Source organism: Anopheles ziemanni, chromosome 2 (genome assembly GCF_943734765.1).
Source record: "Anopheles ziemanni chromosome 2, idAnoZiCoDA_A2_x.2, whole genome shotgun sequence".
Classification (NCBI taxonomy): Eukaryota; Metazoa; Arthropoda; class Insecta; order Diptera; family Culicidae; genus Anopheles; species Anopheles ziemanni.
The window spans coordinates 9,667,288-9,684,680 of record NC_080705.1 but is presented as its reverse complement, the minus strand read 5'-3'; the positions used below and the strand labels follow the sequence as shown (position 1 = coordinate 9,684,680).

General features: G+C 45.5%; 1 protein-coding gene across 3 annotated transcripts in view; it reads left to right on the top strand.

Annotated features, from left to right (window-relative positions):
* Nucleotides 1-17,393, top strand: part of LOC131282523 (leucine-rich repeat and calponin homology domain-containing protein) — a 30,619-nt gene that overhangs the window by 12,360 nt on the left and 866 nt on the right. The window contains exons 3-10 of one of the 3 annotated variants that reach the window (XM_058312014.1): nt 9,460-9,604; nt 9,765-10,134; nt 10,216-10,429; nt 10,577-10,739; nt 10,809-11,678; nt 11,757-12,003; nt 12,081-12,158; nt 13,649-15,039. In XM_058312014.1, the coding sequence (XP_058167997.1) occupies nt 9,460-9,604; nt 9,765-10,134; nt 10,216-10,429; nt 10,577-10,739; nt 10,809-11,678; nt 11,757-12,003; nt 12,081-12,158; nt 13,649-14,941 (3,380 nt within the window). In that variant the 3' untranslated portion in view covers nt 14,942-15,039. Of the gene's footprint in view, nt 1-9,459; nt 9,605-9,764; nt 10,135-10,215; nt 10,740-10,808; nt 11,679-11,756; nt 12,004-12,080; nt 12,159-13,648; nt 15,040-17,393 lie in introns of those variants that run through there. The other 2 variants (XM_058312013.1, XM_058312015.1) reach the window with 2 other exon arrangements.

Below are 17,393 nucleotides of genomic sequence, written 5' to 3'. Positions count from 1 at the left end.
ATAGCTCTCTTCATAGTTTGCTCCACATCTTGCAATTTGTCTTGTAAGTAATCGAGCTTTGTCATTAAAAGCTCCATCTCGAAACCTCCTATTGCGGTTGTCAGCCGGGCAGATAAAACTACACCAAAACACAGCACCAATATGTAACTAATATTATTCATGACTTTCAACTTGCTGTAATTCAAAGCAGTTCAATCCACAATCAGAACAAAAGATGAAACACGACTGAGGATCGTTCGGATTCGTTTGGCTCGGAAAGGCAAGAAATACAAAGAACTACATCTGATAATGTGTTCTGAGCGATAACGTGTAAATCATCACCAACACTGAGCCAATTAACCGCAAATATACTTTGCAAAAACATATTCTTCCTGGGTAACCCATAGTTTTATAGTACACAACAGCTCATGCCACAAACTGCATCGAGAGCATGAACTGATTATGTTATCTCGAACGGCGATTCCCTGCTTCGTTTTCTGACTCGTCAAACGCTCTAGACTCGTTGGAGTTCCGCCGTTGGAGCGCGGGGCTCACCACATCGACGGCGTGGGTTCGAATCCCAACCGAGACCGGACCCTCCCCTGTACGAGAGGACGGACTGACTATCCACGTTCTCAAAGGGTAAAAGTCTCGTAAGCCCTTAACGGGCAGGCATGACCAACATGGTCGTTTGCGCCAAGAAGAAGAAGAAGAAGAATACTTTAAGTTATTTTTAATCAATTAATTCAATGTTGGTGATTTTCTTAACATTTTCTAGGCTGTTCACAATCTATAAAATGACATTTCTTCTTACCTCACAATTGCTGAGCCCAACTTTCCAGGACTTTGGTATGATGGATCAGTTCGATTGGATTTAAAATTGACTTTTCACAAAAAAACCCACCTGCCCAAAATGCGCTCGCCGGTTGTAATCGGATATCCCCGGGTGACCTTCATCCGTCGGACAGCGTTCGAAAATGCTTGGTTTGACAAATTGACAACCGCCTCCGATCCAATGACGAAGCCGATAGCACGCGCGCGCCAATATTTGACACTTTGGCATGGCTCCGGGAGGAAGAAAAACCCCCACTGGATGGATGTGGTTTTTCTCCGGTGGGGGACACGCGCGCATATGGGGGCCACATTCCCTCGGACAAAGCCGCGCTTGTTTTTCTCCGGAAATTGATGTAGCAAAACCGGCCGGGGCCCCGAAACCCCCTCCGAAATGCTCGCTGACGTTGAGGCGAAGGTTTATTTATAGCGCAGCACAACTCTGCCGCAGCATGATGGTTCGGTTTTTCCTCGGGTCCCGCCGGGAAAAGGGAAAACCATCCTCTCCGGTGCCTCTGGTTTGGTGGGTCTCAAAAGGCGGCGGGTTTTCGGGCGATCACACACCACACACAACCCCTTTGGGAGCGGAGGGGGGGGGAGTTTTTTACGATGTTTGGTTGCATCTTTAGGGTCCGGCTGCGTTTCTCCCCGGACTTGGGCGAAGCATCGGTGTGTAGGCGTAAGTGCATTGGCCTGGAAAAGGCCAAACACACGTCGACTCGTTGGCGATCGTGTTCCAGTTTTTGTTTTCGTTACTCCAGCGCGCCATGCTTGCTCGGCGGATCCGGTACGCCTATGTTGTCGTAATCGAAGCACCACCACGCACGAGGGGGAGCAGAGCAGATTGCGTGTTACTGTTTGCTACACGGGCGTGCTTTCTAGGCGTTGTCCAAACGTGTGCGGGTGTTTGGTTGCCCGGTTGATTAGATTGTCTTCGGGCGCTTGTCTTCTATCGAACGATGGCACGGAACGGAACGATGCGAGAGCTCTAGTTCCCGTTGCGAATGGCATACAGGTGTGGTTTACAAGAAGCACCAGCCAGCCCACATGGTTTTCTCTTGTATGTTGCATTCCGACGCCGAGTGGGGGTGGCACAACATTAGTGTCGAAACGGCTGGTAATGAATGGTATTTCCACCATCCATTTGGCGAGCTTTGCGGGCTAATGACACGGGTGAACCTGATAGAAGCCATAAATATACCATCGGATTCAGCAGAAGATACCATCTTTTTGTTTATGTGCATGTATAACGAAACAATCTGCGGGTTTGATTCCCTTCCAATTGATTATCATGTGGTAAAAGTCGTGTAAATAACACCACGCATTAGTTTTACTTCAATTTCCCACGATCAAGACGCGTGTGTGAAGCAGCACCCGGTTGTTGGTATATTGGTTTACCCTGGCTTCGATGGAGACGAGGCGCGTGGTGGAGGGTTAAACATTAGCCGACCGTAAACAATCGGCGCTAATTAGATTGCGGGATGCACTCGTTTTAGAGCTTCCTTATTTGCCTTCAATAGACACATATGCACCACTCGTAAGTGGTGATGCTGACGGAGACGATCGTCCGGGGGTGATTTATGAAACCAGCGCCGTACGGTTTGTTCGGTAAAAGCGGTTGGACAAATTGTATTGCGTGCCTGGGAATCTGTAAAGGGCATTTTGTAGCCTTTTGCTTCATCCAAGAAGAACCATTGTATGTTTCGTTTCTTTCGAAGCGACCGGAAAGAAGGAAGGGAAAAGGGCCATGTGGTGTGGAGTAGTATTTATTTGGTTGGACAGCGCCGTTGGCCGAGCGAGCGATTGATGAAATGTGTGGATCCGCTGGCCATCAACGCGATGATATGACCTAAATGAGGAAAAGATGTTTAGATTATTTCGGTTTCCTGCTGTAATTAGGTTACCCTTGGGAGGCACATCAATATTTTCCCTTGAAACGCTTCAACGAATGTTGCCCGCATTGCAGCAGATTCGAGTATTTAGAACTGGATTTCAATTTCAACGTTTCACAATGTTCATGAAAGTTTTCTCAAGAAATGTAATCATTTGTCAGTTGCACATAAAAAAGTTACTACACTTTTAATTCTTTTCTTTTGACGCAACAGTTGATAACCACTTTTGATTCGCCTTTAAAACCTCTGGTAGACAAGAAGATCTTCTTGTACTATTTTGCGAGAGGATACTGAGGTAATAGCGTATGAATTAATTATGCCTAGCATGCAAAGTGATCATGAATGCATAATATGCATCGAAGCTGCATGTCCAAGCTATCTTTCCTTTCTTCTCACCCATCGGAATCCTCCCCTTTGAGTAAGTGGGTACGATATAAATAATTACACCCGTTTACGAGATTAGTTTCCACACGGTGTTGGCTGCATATGACGTACCTGATAAATTATGTAATAAGATGAAAATGAAAATCGACACATCCTCAAGTGAAAACAGTTGTGAAAATTTAATCGTTCTCATTTGAATACAACCGAGCATAAGATTGCATGTGAAGGATGAGATTGAACGAGTTATTTAGTTGACCTTTGCTACAATCGTACAGTTTCGAAACATGTTTTAATCGTGATAGCTACGTGAGAGTTTTTTCATGCCATGCTATTATTTTAAACTAGTTGAAGGGGAGGAAACAAATTGAATATATTTAACCATCTATTTCAAGGGTAAAACCGGGAACGCAACAATGCTGCAATCGCCGTTAATTAAAGCTGTTTCCGACGCAGCAGTTGCCAGCTCATGCGAAGCGAACGCACCGGCCCTGAATTTAACAAGTGTCCTGCTAGGGAATAGACAAACCTTCCGGTGGTTCGTTTTCTCCCTATCATAAATATCCCATCGCCACCGACCGACCCTCCGGAAAACGGGCCTGTCGGCAGCAGACTGTGTTGTTTGGTGCACATTTTCGCCTATTTATCGCCGTCGCAGTGCACTTGATTACTCTGGAATGGTAGAAACGGCACTTGCCTACCCTCTCCCCCATTTCCGAATGGCGAAATTATTCTATTGGGTGGATTCAAGGGTTGCGGATGATGTGTGTGGATGTTGATGTTGGCCGAATAAACCGTCCGCAACCCTCCGAAGGTTAAAACGGGGCGACGTTTGTGTAGCCCACACCGCATAGAGAGGGTTGGCCAACGTTGCTCAAAGAGCGCAAAGCCATGTGCCATGTGGCATGGTGCCATGAACCTGCGGGCCTATCATTGCTTCTTTCCCGAGGGCACAAAGTTTGCCCTTTCTGCCGAAGGAGGTTTCTTCCCGTTTTCGTCTTATTTCGCTCCGAAAGCAAACACCACGGACGGGATGGGAGCACGTTTTTCGATTTCGAGGAATAAAAATCATTTTCTTGAACTTGACCCACCCTATCTTTCCGTCGGGAGCCTCATATTGGTTGCACCCTAATCCCTAAGCGCGAAACAAGAACGAAGAGAAAAATGTGGACAAATGTTTCCAGCGACAGCCGCAGTAGAGGTGAATTGTTTCATTTTATTTTTCCTCTCTGTTATATTTATGTTTGGTTTGTTAGGACGTTTTATATACAATTTTGAAGTTTGGAAGGAAATCCTCTTGATCTAAAGGTTTAAACTAATGAATTCATGTTTTTGATACAATTTTTATGGAGACAGCATCCGTAGACAAAAATTGTATTATATTTGTCGTATTATAAATTACATGTGTCATTGTTTCGGATCTCTCTTGTGACATATTTAATGTAGGATGATTGATCAGAAATGGAACGGTGATTGCCTCCAGTTGCAGACATTCCATAAACCACGTCAATCTCGAAGATAAAACAACGATCTTAAATCCGTCGTGTGTTGCAAAACCGTGACACCGTTAACTGCTGCATACAAATGCGTCTGGCATTAAATAAAACATACCGCAGAGAATAGAACGCCATTGTCAGTCCGCTCGAATCGGTCGCGTGGGATGAGCCGATCCTCAGATACGATCATCAACCAACCAACATCCTACGACATCCGACCGTATGTCACTTTCCTCCGGTGTGCCCATTGTCACAGTCGGCGTCTGCGTCTGCGTGGTGAAATTCGCGTTTTATTGTTGCACAAACGCGACTCAAATGGAACGCCATGGAATCGCATAAAACAGGAACGGACACACACACACATACGGTGCCGAGGCCAATTTACATTCAATGACAAATTATGTGGGTTTTGCGGGATTTAAATCGCGGTGCGAACGAACTTCCTGCAGCAACAGCTGCATCCGGCGGAATTGGTCCATGGGAAGGTGGTGGTATGGATTTATCCCCTGAGGGCCGAAAAAACCCGCCAGGGAAGGGGATTAGAGTTGCGAAACTCATGGCAATGCTGTCGCAAATGGGGTAAGGGTGTCAAATGTGGTGTAGCGTCAGCCTAAATAGAGCAGACATTAACACTGGCAGCAAGAAGTGTTCCCCTCATTCGGGAGGTGATCCGTTGTTCACACCGTAAACAAGTTATCTGGTCACTTTTTTGTGCCACATGCGCTTTGACCAGAAAGTAGAGTGCTTTCTTCCACTCTTTCACAGTCCCTTGAAGACTTGAAAAGTGTGAATGCTCAAAGAGATTTGAATCACAATGGTTTTCTACTTCAACGTTCATTCAGTTGTTATATTGCACTTAATTTCCTAGAAAAATTTAATTTTCTTTCACATAGTTTTAATGATTTTTTATATCCGCCTTATCACGGTTGTTCTTTCCTTTTTTAAATCTTGTTGTTTCGTGTTTTTCCCCAGTAAAAAAAGGGCATGAAAATATTTGTTCTCTATTTATTCCATTTTTTTTATTACAAATTCTTACTACGTAGTTAATACTTGATATCTATCTAATCTGCTATCGAATGCATCCAGCAAATCCTATACCTATCTCGCATACTATCACTTGTCTCTCTAAAAAAAAGGGGGGGAGCAGAACGTCCTCCTCTGCTCCGTCTTACGCGGATAAATGCATCACTAATTTGCCACACGGAGAAAGTAGAAAATTTTATTGCAGTAGATAAAAATCAGTCATTCAAAAGAAATGCTTTTGAGTCTAGGAATGAAACACGGCGGTCGTTTTCGAAGTTTTGTGTATGGTTTTGGGGGCAAGCATAATGTGTTTGTCTTCTCGGCTCCCGACCGTTTGATTAATGCCAAGTTGTTCACACGAAGGTCAAGATCGATCGTTTCCAAGCACTTTTCGGCTGGTCGATCGACGGCCATCCACGATCCCCATGGAGGGGGGTTATTTTATGTCTCCTTAGATGTTGCTGATGCCCGTATCGTTGCTCCGGGTGGAGGTGGTCGACTTGGAGCAGCAGTGGTCCAGCTTCTCGAACTCGGTCGACCGGGTGGACGGGGTGGCGGTGGTGGCGGACGACATGTTCATCATCATGTTGTAGTTGCGTTCCTTCTTGCAGAAGAACGGGTAGCAGATGAATCCCCAGTACGCGCCGGCTCCGATCAGGATGACGAACGTGACGATCGTGATGATGCCCCAGGCCGACAGACGCCCGGACTTGCCGGACGGGCCAGAGCCTGGCGTGCCGCCCGGTGCCACCGACGATCCGGACATCGGGCCACCCTGGCCGGGCAGGAGGTATCGCGACCCGTCGTGCGGATTTCCAAGGCCAATCGGAGGTCCATAAGCGCCGGCTCCGCGACGCATTCCAAGGCCGCTGGACTGACCCGTCCCTGCTCCCCCGTACGAGCCATAGTTGTAGAGACCTGATCCTCGAGCACCGCCACCAACACCACCGCCGCCACCCGCACTCCCACCGACTCCTGCGGCGGCCGCACCAATACCAGCGAGCGTTCCGAGCACGAGGGTCACTGAAGGCCGGCGGTAGATTGAACGGCATGCGGAAAGGAGAAACCGGAGAAGAACAGAAATGTAGAGAAACAGGTTTTCTTCGCTTGAACGAACCACAAGGCGTCGCAAAGGGGAAGGAAGGTTGTATCCTCGGAATCTTCTCGCGATCTTCTTCATGCGCGTCGATGATTCAAACGCCAGTGCAGCGTCTCGGACGAGCGGGGTCAAACAAAGGATCATAATCTTGTGCACGATATACAACACCTAGCTCTCCCAGCACCTTCCGTCCGTCCGCGTCGAAGCAAGTCAAGTGAGACGAAGGAATTGAAGAAAAGGTATCAAAAAATGCCTGAGAAAAATGCTGATCTCAACCGAAGGTGGGAACCAACACAAACGCTCGTCGTCGTCTCTTCAGTCCTAATGGTGGGATATCTGGGTTTCCCAGGGGGCACGAATGGTGAGGAGGAAACTTATGTATACCTGTAGACGGTGAGTCTTATCACAGCGAGAAGAAGAACGGCTTGTTTCTACAAGTTCGAGAAGCCAAGGGTAGAAGCTAAGAAAAAAAAACCTTCAGGTAAAAACAAATACTCACATCCTCCCAAAAGGAAGAGATAATGCTGCTGCTGCCGCCTGTACGCCATATCCCGTGGTGGTTTGATGATGTTGTTTATGTTGCCCGTGCCGACGAAGTGTTGATCTTGCTTCGTCGCGTACCGATCGCGAGAAGATGCTGACACAATCGCTTTGGATGTTGGATTCCTGGTTGCAATTTTCCCTTTTAAAATAATAATCACCCTCGGCTATCGATCCTCAGCACACTCATGCGCGCGCACACACAGTTCCGTTTACGGCACCCCTCAGATTATTTTGTTTTCTTCGTCTTGTTTTAGGTGGTAGGAGGATTGGTTGTAGAACTTTATTTGTAGATCCGCGGAAGGAATGCTATTTTTTAACTGCACGACGAATGGAAACACACACACGCACACCACTCGATGGAACCGTTTGCATTTGCACGGTGTGGGATGTCGCAGGAAGTCACATTGGTATGCAGAGGCCGTTTCCGTTTTGCGAACCTCCTGCAGCTAAGGGCCCGGAATATGGCGATCACGTCCGCGAAGCTCGTAGCGAAATGTTCTCCATCCACACAATACCTTGGCGACGATGAGGGACGCGTTTCTAGTAGACGATGGCCGGAAGTTGTTATTTCACGAGATTGCACTTAGAATAGCACACACTCAACAAATGGAGGACGTTGTTGTTGTTGAGGCACGAATCCGCGAGCTTGGAACGAGGATTTTTTAGTAGAGCCCGCGATACGACCGAGAAGACGACGCATGCTAACCCCGGAGTGTGGAATCCACGGTGACTGTCGCCCGGCTTGTGAGCACCAATACCATTTTCATCCGTCGTCGTACCGTTTGCCGTTGTTTGCGGTGAACGCGCGAGACCGCCGTCTTCGGTGATCCGGAGGAAGAGTGTAGTACCGTGGCGAGACGGTGAATGGTCTCCCTCGGTTTGTACGCACACAACACGCCGCCGTCGACGTTTGTTGTGTGTGTGCCGGACTGTGGTGTGTCACAGCGGGAAAGAACCAAGAACATAGCAAACGGCCCGGGGGACAACATATGCGCGACGGCGACGGCGCGGATTGGGACGGGAACCCTTGAACCGAGGGTTACGGGCTTCGTTCATGTTTTCCGTGCGCCTGTGTGCGTGATGCTGTGCCCGCTCATCTGTGTCGGCCGGGTGTGAGAGAACGGAGAGGAGGGGGGTAGCCGCTAGAACGGTGACGATGGGAGCAACATTATGCTGTCGGTCGCGTGTGAAAGGGAAAACGATGTATAAAACCTGTTTCGAGCGATGGCAACGAAGGGGACAGGAAGCAAGGCCAGGTGGTGAGGTAAGGGAGAACTGCATCATGCTGTAAGTTTTAACTGGGAGAGAAATGCATTCACCATCCGAGAGAAATTGCATCCATATCATAGTGGTGGTGTGTCGGTCCTACACGTTTATGTTGTTTTTAATCTTTCCTCCTTCGTATGCTGTCAGTGTTGATGCATCATGGACTGAAGGGATGATCTACGATCATCGCCATGCCGATAAGTACGATCAATGTGTTATTATGACAGTTGAATAACACAGTCAAATGAAAATGTAAACTACTATGCATAGGATGTAATCCAGACACTTTACTACAGAAATGTCAAGTACACTTGAAAATTCAAGGAAAACGAATTCCCATTCATAGTAATAACATAAAAATACGTGCACTAAGTTTTATGGATGTTGTATGTCTTTATGAAGCATTGAAATAACTAAAACCGGAATCATAAATCATAAACATATTGCATGTAGCAGATCCCGACATCCGACGATCCTCACCACAACTTTGGCTGCTCTGGATCGGCTTATGTTATCGGCATTTGAATACCCAAAATCTCAGTCCAGGATATGGTTCTTGTGCCCATTGTCCAGTGATTGTCCCGCATTCGTTCTACTTTGTTGCTAGTGGAAGTGCGATGGTGCAGATAATTGGATCTATTGCCCAGTAACGTCGCGATATATACCAGGTTGGAAGGTCATATCAATCGTTTTGGGTATTCTGGAGCCAAACGTTCAAATAGGGAACCGCTTGCAAGCCAAATTGTCTTACGAAAGAATATTTTTATTGCTGATAAATTTATTATCGATTTGTGATGATTGGTGATTCATGTATTTGGGAGAAGAGACCTTTTTGAACTTGATGAACCTTCACTTTGTCTGTAACTATGTTCAACCTGGTTATCTTTATGTTACCCTCTAGCTATATAACATGTCTAATGAAACCAAATCTCTCCATTATTACTTCCAGATCTCTCCCGCAATCGATTTTGTGAGCTTCCAGACGACATCACATGTCTAGCGTTTCTCGAGCGCCTGTTGGTCTACCACAACACCATCCGCTCGGTTCCGGAAACAATCCGCGGCCTACACTCGCTTACGTACTTAGACTTAAGGTAGGTAACTGGGGCAAACAACTTGGGGTTAATGAATCGAACTTATTGTTTTCGAACATAGATCGTTATGGGAATTTCCGATGGCGTTGCAGTTGTGATTAACTTAACCATCGTATGCTAATGAATGCAATATGTTTATTCTATTCCCCCCACCTTCCAGAAACAACCAACTTTCCGCGCTACCGCGCGAAATCTGCACCCTACCTCTGCAGGTCCTACTGGTGTCCAACAATCGGCTGGCGACACTACCCGATGAGCTCGGTCGGATGGACAAGCTAACCGAGCTGGATGCGGCGTGCAACCAAATAACGCATCTTCCGGCCCGGATGGGCGATCTTCGCAGTCTGCGTTCGCTGAATCTGCGCAGCAATCAGCTCGTCTACTTGCCTCGTGATCTCACCTGCCTGCAGCTGGCATTTCTGGACATCAGTAGCAACAAGATTGCCACACTGCCGGTCGAACTTCGGCAGATGAGCTCGCTGGTGGACTTGGAACTGTGCAACAATCCGCTCACTTCTCCGCCGGCCAGTGTAAGTTGTGCTGCAATCAGATTATCTTTCTATCATGGTCAAGACAACATTATAATTGTGATTTTTCATCCTTTCCCATAGCTTTGCGTACGTGGACTGGTGCATGTTTTCAAGTATCTCGAAACGGTGGCGGCACGGGAAGAGAAAACCAAAACCGGCCTGGACGGGCACGCCACGTTGCGTCGGACCGCGCTGGCTGGGAAGAACAGTGGCAACTCGCTGCTGGACACTCACCAGCGGAATCGACGCGCCCACGTTGACTCCGGCTACTGCACCAGCGACGGTGGGTTCGAGGGTAAGCGATGGATGCACGAGGAAGATGCACAACACCTACCAAGCACCTCATCGCCCAAATGGTCCCCCATTCCCTTGCACTCTGGTTTCACGACACTGCCGCGTGGCATCGGGAGTAACCATAATACTGCCTCTACTCTGCCCTCAGGTGGACAGCAGGTTTCTCTAGCGGCTCACAATTCAGCCGGTGGTGGCTTGAACGATGCCATAGCGGAAGGTGCCGGTGGTGTGGTGTGTTGGGAGGAAGAGTTCAGGAAGAATGCTCAGCAGGAGCAACATCAGGATCGGAAGCAGCTGTCGAACAACAATAGGTATGGGGTTATAAAGCTATGTAAGGATACGGACAGTTTTAGTAACATAATATTCTCTTTCCATCGTAGCAACGATATTTCTCCCGAGGGAGACCTGATCACACCTGATGGCACAAAGGCAGACGACAAGGCGCGCGCACTCTCCAACTACCAGACGTACCGCGAGTACAAAGAGGCCCTGCGGCAGCAGCGCAACCTGGACTCGGTGTACCGGAGCAAGGATCAACCGCTAACACCGGACAGCGGCGGCTCGGCAACCGACTCACCGGTGAGCAACGTTTCGCCATACACCAAGTCCATCTCGTCCTCATCCGTGTACAGCAGCAGCAGCCAAAGTTCTCCCGTTTCGCCGCATCACGCCGGGAGTGTGCAAAAAATGAACCAAATCAACGCAAACGGTACCCACACGGCGGGCGGTGCCAATCACTCCAGTCCGCTTCTCTCTCCTAACCGCAACGGTGGCCAAGGGTCGGCACACGAAGAAGGGGCCAGCGGCGGCGGCGGCACACCCAACAAACGTCCCGTGCAGAAGGTCATTCCGTCGCGGAACATTAGCTCGACACACCAAAGCCAACAGCCATCGCCAACCCATCTGAATGGCAATCACCATCCGTCGTTCAGTGCCGGCTCCAGTTCCGTGGCCGGGAGTAATGGTACGCAGGGAAAAATTCCACTAGCGAATGGATCGGGAAAGACGTCATCGCTGGCGGGAGCCGGCAGTCGTGCGGGCAGCGAGGAATATGCCTACGTCAAACCGAACAGTCCGTGCAAAACGACAAGCGGAATTCTTACCCACAACAATGTCCCTCCCTCGTCAATACCGAAACCAACTGCACCGAATGGCGGGGGATTAACTTCACCGGTGCAAGCTGGCCAGAAGCCGTTAACTGCAACCGTGGGATACGTCAATAACGCTAAACCTGGACAGAAAACGAATAAGTAAATAATTGTAGAACGAACATTGTGGGTGTGTTTGTTTGAATATTAATATTATCGTAATTTTTTTTATCGCTTTAGGACTGTCTCCTGGAACCGGGACGTACCCACGGAAAAGCTAAGCTTTACAATGCGCCGTGAGTTTGACAAGCAAAAGGAAGAAACGGAACTGATCGAACAGTTGCGGCAAATCATCGAAACACGCCTCAAAATGTCACTCCCCGAGGATATTGCGCCGGCCCTGATGGACGGTGTTGTATTGTGTCACCTCGCAAACCACGTGCGACCCCGCTCGGTCGGCAGCATCCACGTTCCATCGTCTGCGGTGGTAAGTAACAGAGAGTAAAAGTTTTGTATAATTCGAGAACCATACTGCAATGAGTTTTTTGTCTTGTCACACAACAGCCCAAGCTAACGATGGCGCGATGTCGAAGGAATGTGGACTATTTTCTCGATGCATGTCGCAGGATCGGCGTTGATGAGGTGGGTTTCTTCTTCACATTTTCCAATCGCACAGTATGTCCTCTTTCCAAAAACCATGATCAACATGATTTTAAACGATCCTTTTGTAACACTACTCAACTTCAGTTTCCTATGTTTCCTAGTTGGGTGGTTTTTATTCTACGGGCTGTTGGTTGATTGGTTCAAAGGCTGTCATACTTCTGTTCTGCCTGGTTTTGTAATGTATTGAATATTTCATAGCTATCTTTTCTTCCCTTTTTCCGTTCTGGCTAATGGCGCCTCATCTTATGATTGTTTAAATTTTGTCTCTCGACACTTAGACGTTTGTTTATGTGCGTTATAATGTTTTGCAAGCTAAATAGTTAATTCCATAGCGTTGCTCACAACTAATTGGCAATATTCTTATCGTATACATTTTAGAATCTGAATGCAAGAAAGAAATTGAAAACTGATTACAGTAGCTGTTATCTTTTTCGTTTTTTTTACTTTGAATTGGTTGCAATTGAAGTTATTGAAAGAGCTTTAAAGAATGGTTTCTTGGCGACCCTATACTTTGCCAACCTTTTTTTAAGGGAAGTCCTGAATTAAATAGACGGAAAGTGATAACTGTTTTTTGCAGAACCCTCGTTGAAACGAATAAAAAAATTCGCTACGTTTCACATTTTTTAAGATCCTTTACTTTCTACATTGTTCGTTGTGGGCAATCAAAATTCCTATTTTTACAAGACGTATACATAAACCACTGATTTAGGACTTTCCTTTGTTATGTTCTTGTTTAAGAATCCAACGATTATTGAATTAAAAAGTGTTATTAAAAATTTAAACACGCTTCAAATGCACCAACGAAACTATGTCGCAATTCACCTTTAAATAACTGGGCGCACGCTAAATAGGCACTATTTATGTCGATCTAAACGAAGAAGATTCATGTTAACACTTAACAAGTAATATAAGAAATGGTTCCTTAAAAATTATTACTTCTACTTTTTCATCATACTTATTCAAGAACTCATATACATATCCTGTGGAGGATAAGAAAACATGTCTCTCACTATACACTCGTATTATGTAGCTACGATTAAACAAAGGGAAATGAACCAGATCCTTTCCGAGCATAATCCTACTTATATCGGGTATCCTTTCGTAGTCATCATTCTGTGCTGGAAAAAATGATAGAGAAAGATTATGATTATACACTGCTTGTTAAATGACAAAAACGCGCTAAATATGTTGCGTAAGCATAATGCTCTTTGAGTTAGCTTTCTTTGTAAATAATATAGTTGTAAATAGTGGTAACGAAAGAGGGCTGGACTAGTGAAGAAAGCGCGCCGAAGGCAATATGTGCGGAAAACATTTGACAAGTTGCTGCCTCTGGATCGGCTGCGTTCAGCAATGAGCAGCAACATTAGCATTAGAACTAGGCACTAGCCCTAAACAAAACAGCAGAACAGGCGTCAACGCGCACTAACTTTCTTCTCTCTCTATCCTGTTGCTATTGGTGTTGGTTGCAGGAGTTGATTTGCTCCTGTCAGGACATCGTTCCATCAACCACGGCCGAACCCACGTTGACATCGTTGGAAGCGAGTGGCACAAGGGCAGCGGACGATGAAGAGGAAGGACGGGGAGGGCAGGGTTCAAGTGTGGCCCTACGACCGCCAAACCCGTTAGCGATGTATCGCACGATAGCGGCCTTGTTGAGCGTTTCGACGACCTCTACGGCGGTGGCGGCCGCACCCGGTATTGGTCCGGGTTTATCGGCCATCGGCTTACTGCGACGTCCCCGATCACCACCGCCACCACCACCGCCCACGATTGGGCCACTGGTGCCCGTGTGCGCCATACCACCGGCTGCTGCAACCAACACCAACAGCTCAACAGTCCCAGAGAAAAGTTTTGATTGTGACCTAGCGGCCGCTCAAGCACAGCCCGGGCTCCTTACCTCAGTAGCAATGCATGGTTCTTCACAGGTGTCCTTTACAGGGCAAATCGTTGAGGATCGTCGCAACGTTCCGGTAACGTTGGATCTCCGCAAATGCGACTCGTCGAAGCCCAACGGCGGAAGGAAGCGGAAATTTCCCTCGTCCCGTAGCAATCGCCGGAGTCAGCGAACCGGTGGTGCTGCCGGGGATATGCAATCGAATTTGAACGAAATTATCGAAGAATGCGAGTACGATAGCGACATTGGTAAATTCCGCTGTCGCACGGACGATGGCGAACTGCGGGAGTATGAAGATTCCGAAACGAGCCTTACATCGTGCGACGACGATTGTCCGAATGGCATGGAAAACGAAGCGGAAGAGGGTTGCGATGCGTTCACTCCCACCAACGCCCAACCGATCGTGGGTGGGATGTTCCCCGACATGGGTGCTACTGTTTCATCCAACGACCTGGACACACCAACCACCGAGCAGCCGCTCACTGGCGCTAAGGCGGTAGACGGAGGAAACGAAAACTTCAACATCACACAAACGGACGAAGAGGAAGAAACCAACGCAGGACGGCAGAAGGTTGTTACGAAGCGAATAGAGTTTTTTGAAAACGCAGCATCGGGTGGACGGAAGATACTGAACAGTGAGATATCGGTGTCCGCAAAACAACAACAATCACCGGAAGAGCTTGCTACAACCGAGGAATATAAAGGCGATGAAAAGAAAGCGGGAGACACAACCGGTGACCCCCACTGCTTTCATGAGGTTTCTGAGCAACGCCGTGAATCGGAACATCCCATGATTTCAACTATTTTGTGCCTGGGAACGTTCATTTTCACTGTTGTTTATCTTTATTTTTATCCATTGTCTTCGTAATTAGGTTTTGTTTTGTCCAAAAGTGTTTCAATGGCATTTGCAATCATTCGTGTATTTTTATATTTTCACATATTTAATGTATTTATTCATTGATGCTATTTTCCGATTACTGTTTCATTTAGTTTTTAAGTTCTTTATTTCTTGAACACATAGTTATGTACGAACGAATTAAAATAATTGTAGCAGCAATGCTGCTGATATCCTATGATAGCATTCGTATGAATGGGATATATATTTTTGGTAATTTTTTCATTCAATCGTACACTTAAAATGGATCGCTGATATCCTTAAAAGAACATCACCGTAAAATCGATCATACATTTCTCCTTGAAGCATACACTAAAATGCAGCATTCGCGGTAAGTGCACACATGATAAGTTTCATAATGCACGCTGGGTGGTTTAATTTACAAAATTTAAATGCTTTTTATCATTCAAATTCACAAATTACGTTGCATCATGTTCGGGAGAAAGCTTTTTGAACATAAAGTGGATACCATTTTCAATCGTGTCATCATTTTAGACATTTGGCAATCCATTTCACAAAAATATTTTTACCTCCATAGTCTGGATGGATCCACTAGAGGACAAGTTAAATTTGTTTATGTTCATATTGATTCGTTCAAAAGAGGCTCATTTCATAGTGTGTGTTTATTTGATTTATTTAATTATTTATTGGTTGGTTTCTGCAATTCATTAATTTACGCCCTCATGAAAGTAAATGCAAAGCAAACAAACTTCACGCCAGTTATTGTAGGGTTAAAAGAAGCAAAAGTTCAACTTCTACACTTAAACCAATCCGTGCTGCTCTAGTACATACGGGCAAGAGTTTAAATAGTGTCGATACAAGGCAAACAATCTATAATCAAAACATTAAAAGTTACTATTGCGTACGCAGAAAAGAAGTGATTGAAGTGCATGTGAAACATGTCGCTTCACATTAAACACGGGAGAAGATCTCGGAGAAGACTATACCACTGGGTGAAAATTCAGAAGTGTGAAGAAAAATTTCATAAGAGTTGCCTTACGATAAATGAAATATTTAATCATGTCTATATATATATCTTGGAGGATATATATTCAAACAGTACAGTGCTTTCCATTTCTCAGTGAAATGTATTAATCTCAGTGATTAATTATTATCGATCTGATAAACCTCGAACGCTTCTCGCAAAAGGCACATAGGCAGCAAATAACGTAGGTAGCATAGAGAGTGAATTTTCCGATGTTTTTTTCATCGCCAGGTTTGGAAATAATTTGAAATCTGCATCCATTAAAGTCTTACTTACCTACAGACGTACAGTTTCGGTTTCTAGTCGGCTTGTTTAATGGCCAACAGGTTCAAAACGGCAGCTTGTTGTGTTGCTAAAGAAATAGGCTGCTAAAGACATTCCATCTGGTTTACCTAGATTTCCAAACACACAATAGTTTAACATAACACGTTAACCAAAAAATCAGAGTTCAAAAGTAACGTAACATGTGTTTTATATTGACTTACGAGTACTTATGACTAATTTCCACCTACCTTATTGTATTAAATGTAAGAGAACTATTTATAATTTATTCATTTATAGATTTAACTTCTATTGTTTAGGAACACTACAAACAAGTTCATCGCACTGTCAGAAATATTCCGACCTTAGGGACTCGTAGGAGGATATAGATGGGTAGTCTTAATGTTACTGGTATGAACACCAAAGTAAGCTTTGAGTAGTACGGTTTACAAAACTTCCAATCACGAACATCGACAGATGGCGCAATCTCAACGCGTTTGCGTAAGGTTCAGTTACAGAGTACAATAATGATAATAATTAGAACGTTTTCTATTGTAATGCCACAAGAAAAGTTTCTAGTTATACCCAAACACCAACAATAGCAGAAAACCGAAGAATATTCTCTCCACAGTTGTTGAATGTCAACCGATGCAGATGAAAGGAAATGTATGTGCCCTTGATTTTGTTCGTCATTCACCGAAACCCAATAAGTCTCTTATTGTGAAATAACCCAAAGGACCACAAATACAATCAGAAGGAAGGATTTAAAATTACTTTACATCACAAAGGAAACAAAAACACTTAACGAAATCATTCCTTCGCATGATAATCTCTTAGTTTGAAAATTTAAGATCTTGTTTATTTATGGCAGCTCCATGGCTTCTTCGATTATCGAATAAGGAAAGCAAAGGCTATTAGTTGTACTTAAATTATATCTATTTGTTAAGTGCTCTAGTTACGTACTTTGATGGTAAATAAGAACGTAATCGAATGGAAGGGAAGTAAAGAGGCAGCAATGAATCTATTCTTAGATGCGATTTTCCTTCTATCCTTTCGGTATCCTCCAATATATCTTGCTGGAAAAGCGACATCGTTTTACCGTATCATTCTCCGAAGGAATCGAAATTGTACGAACCAATGGTTCTATCTTTCACTAATCATTTCAAACTCAAACGATGC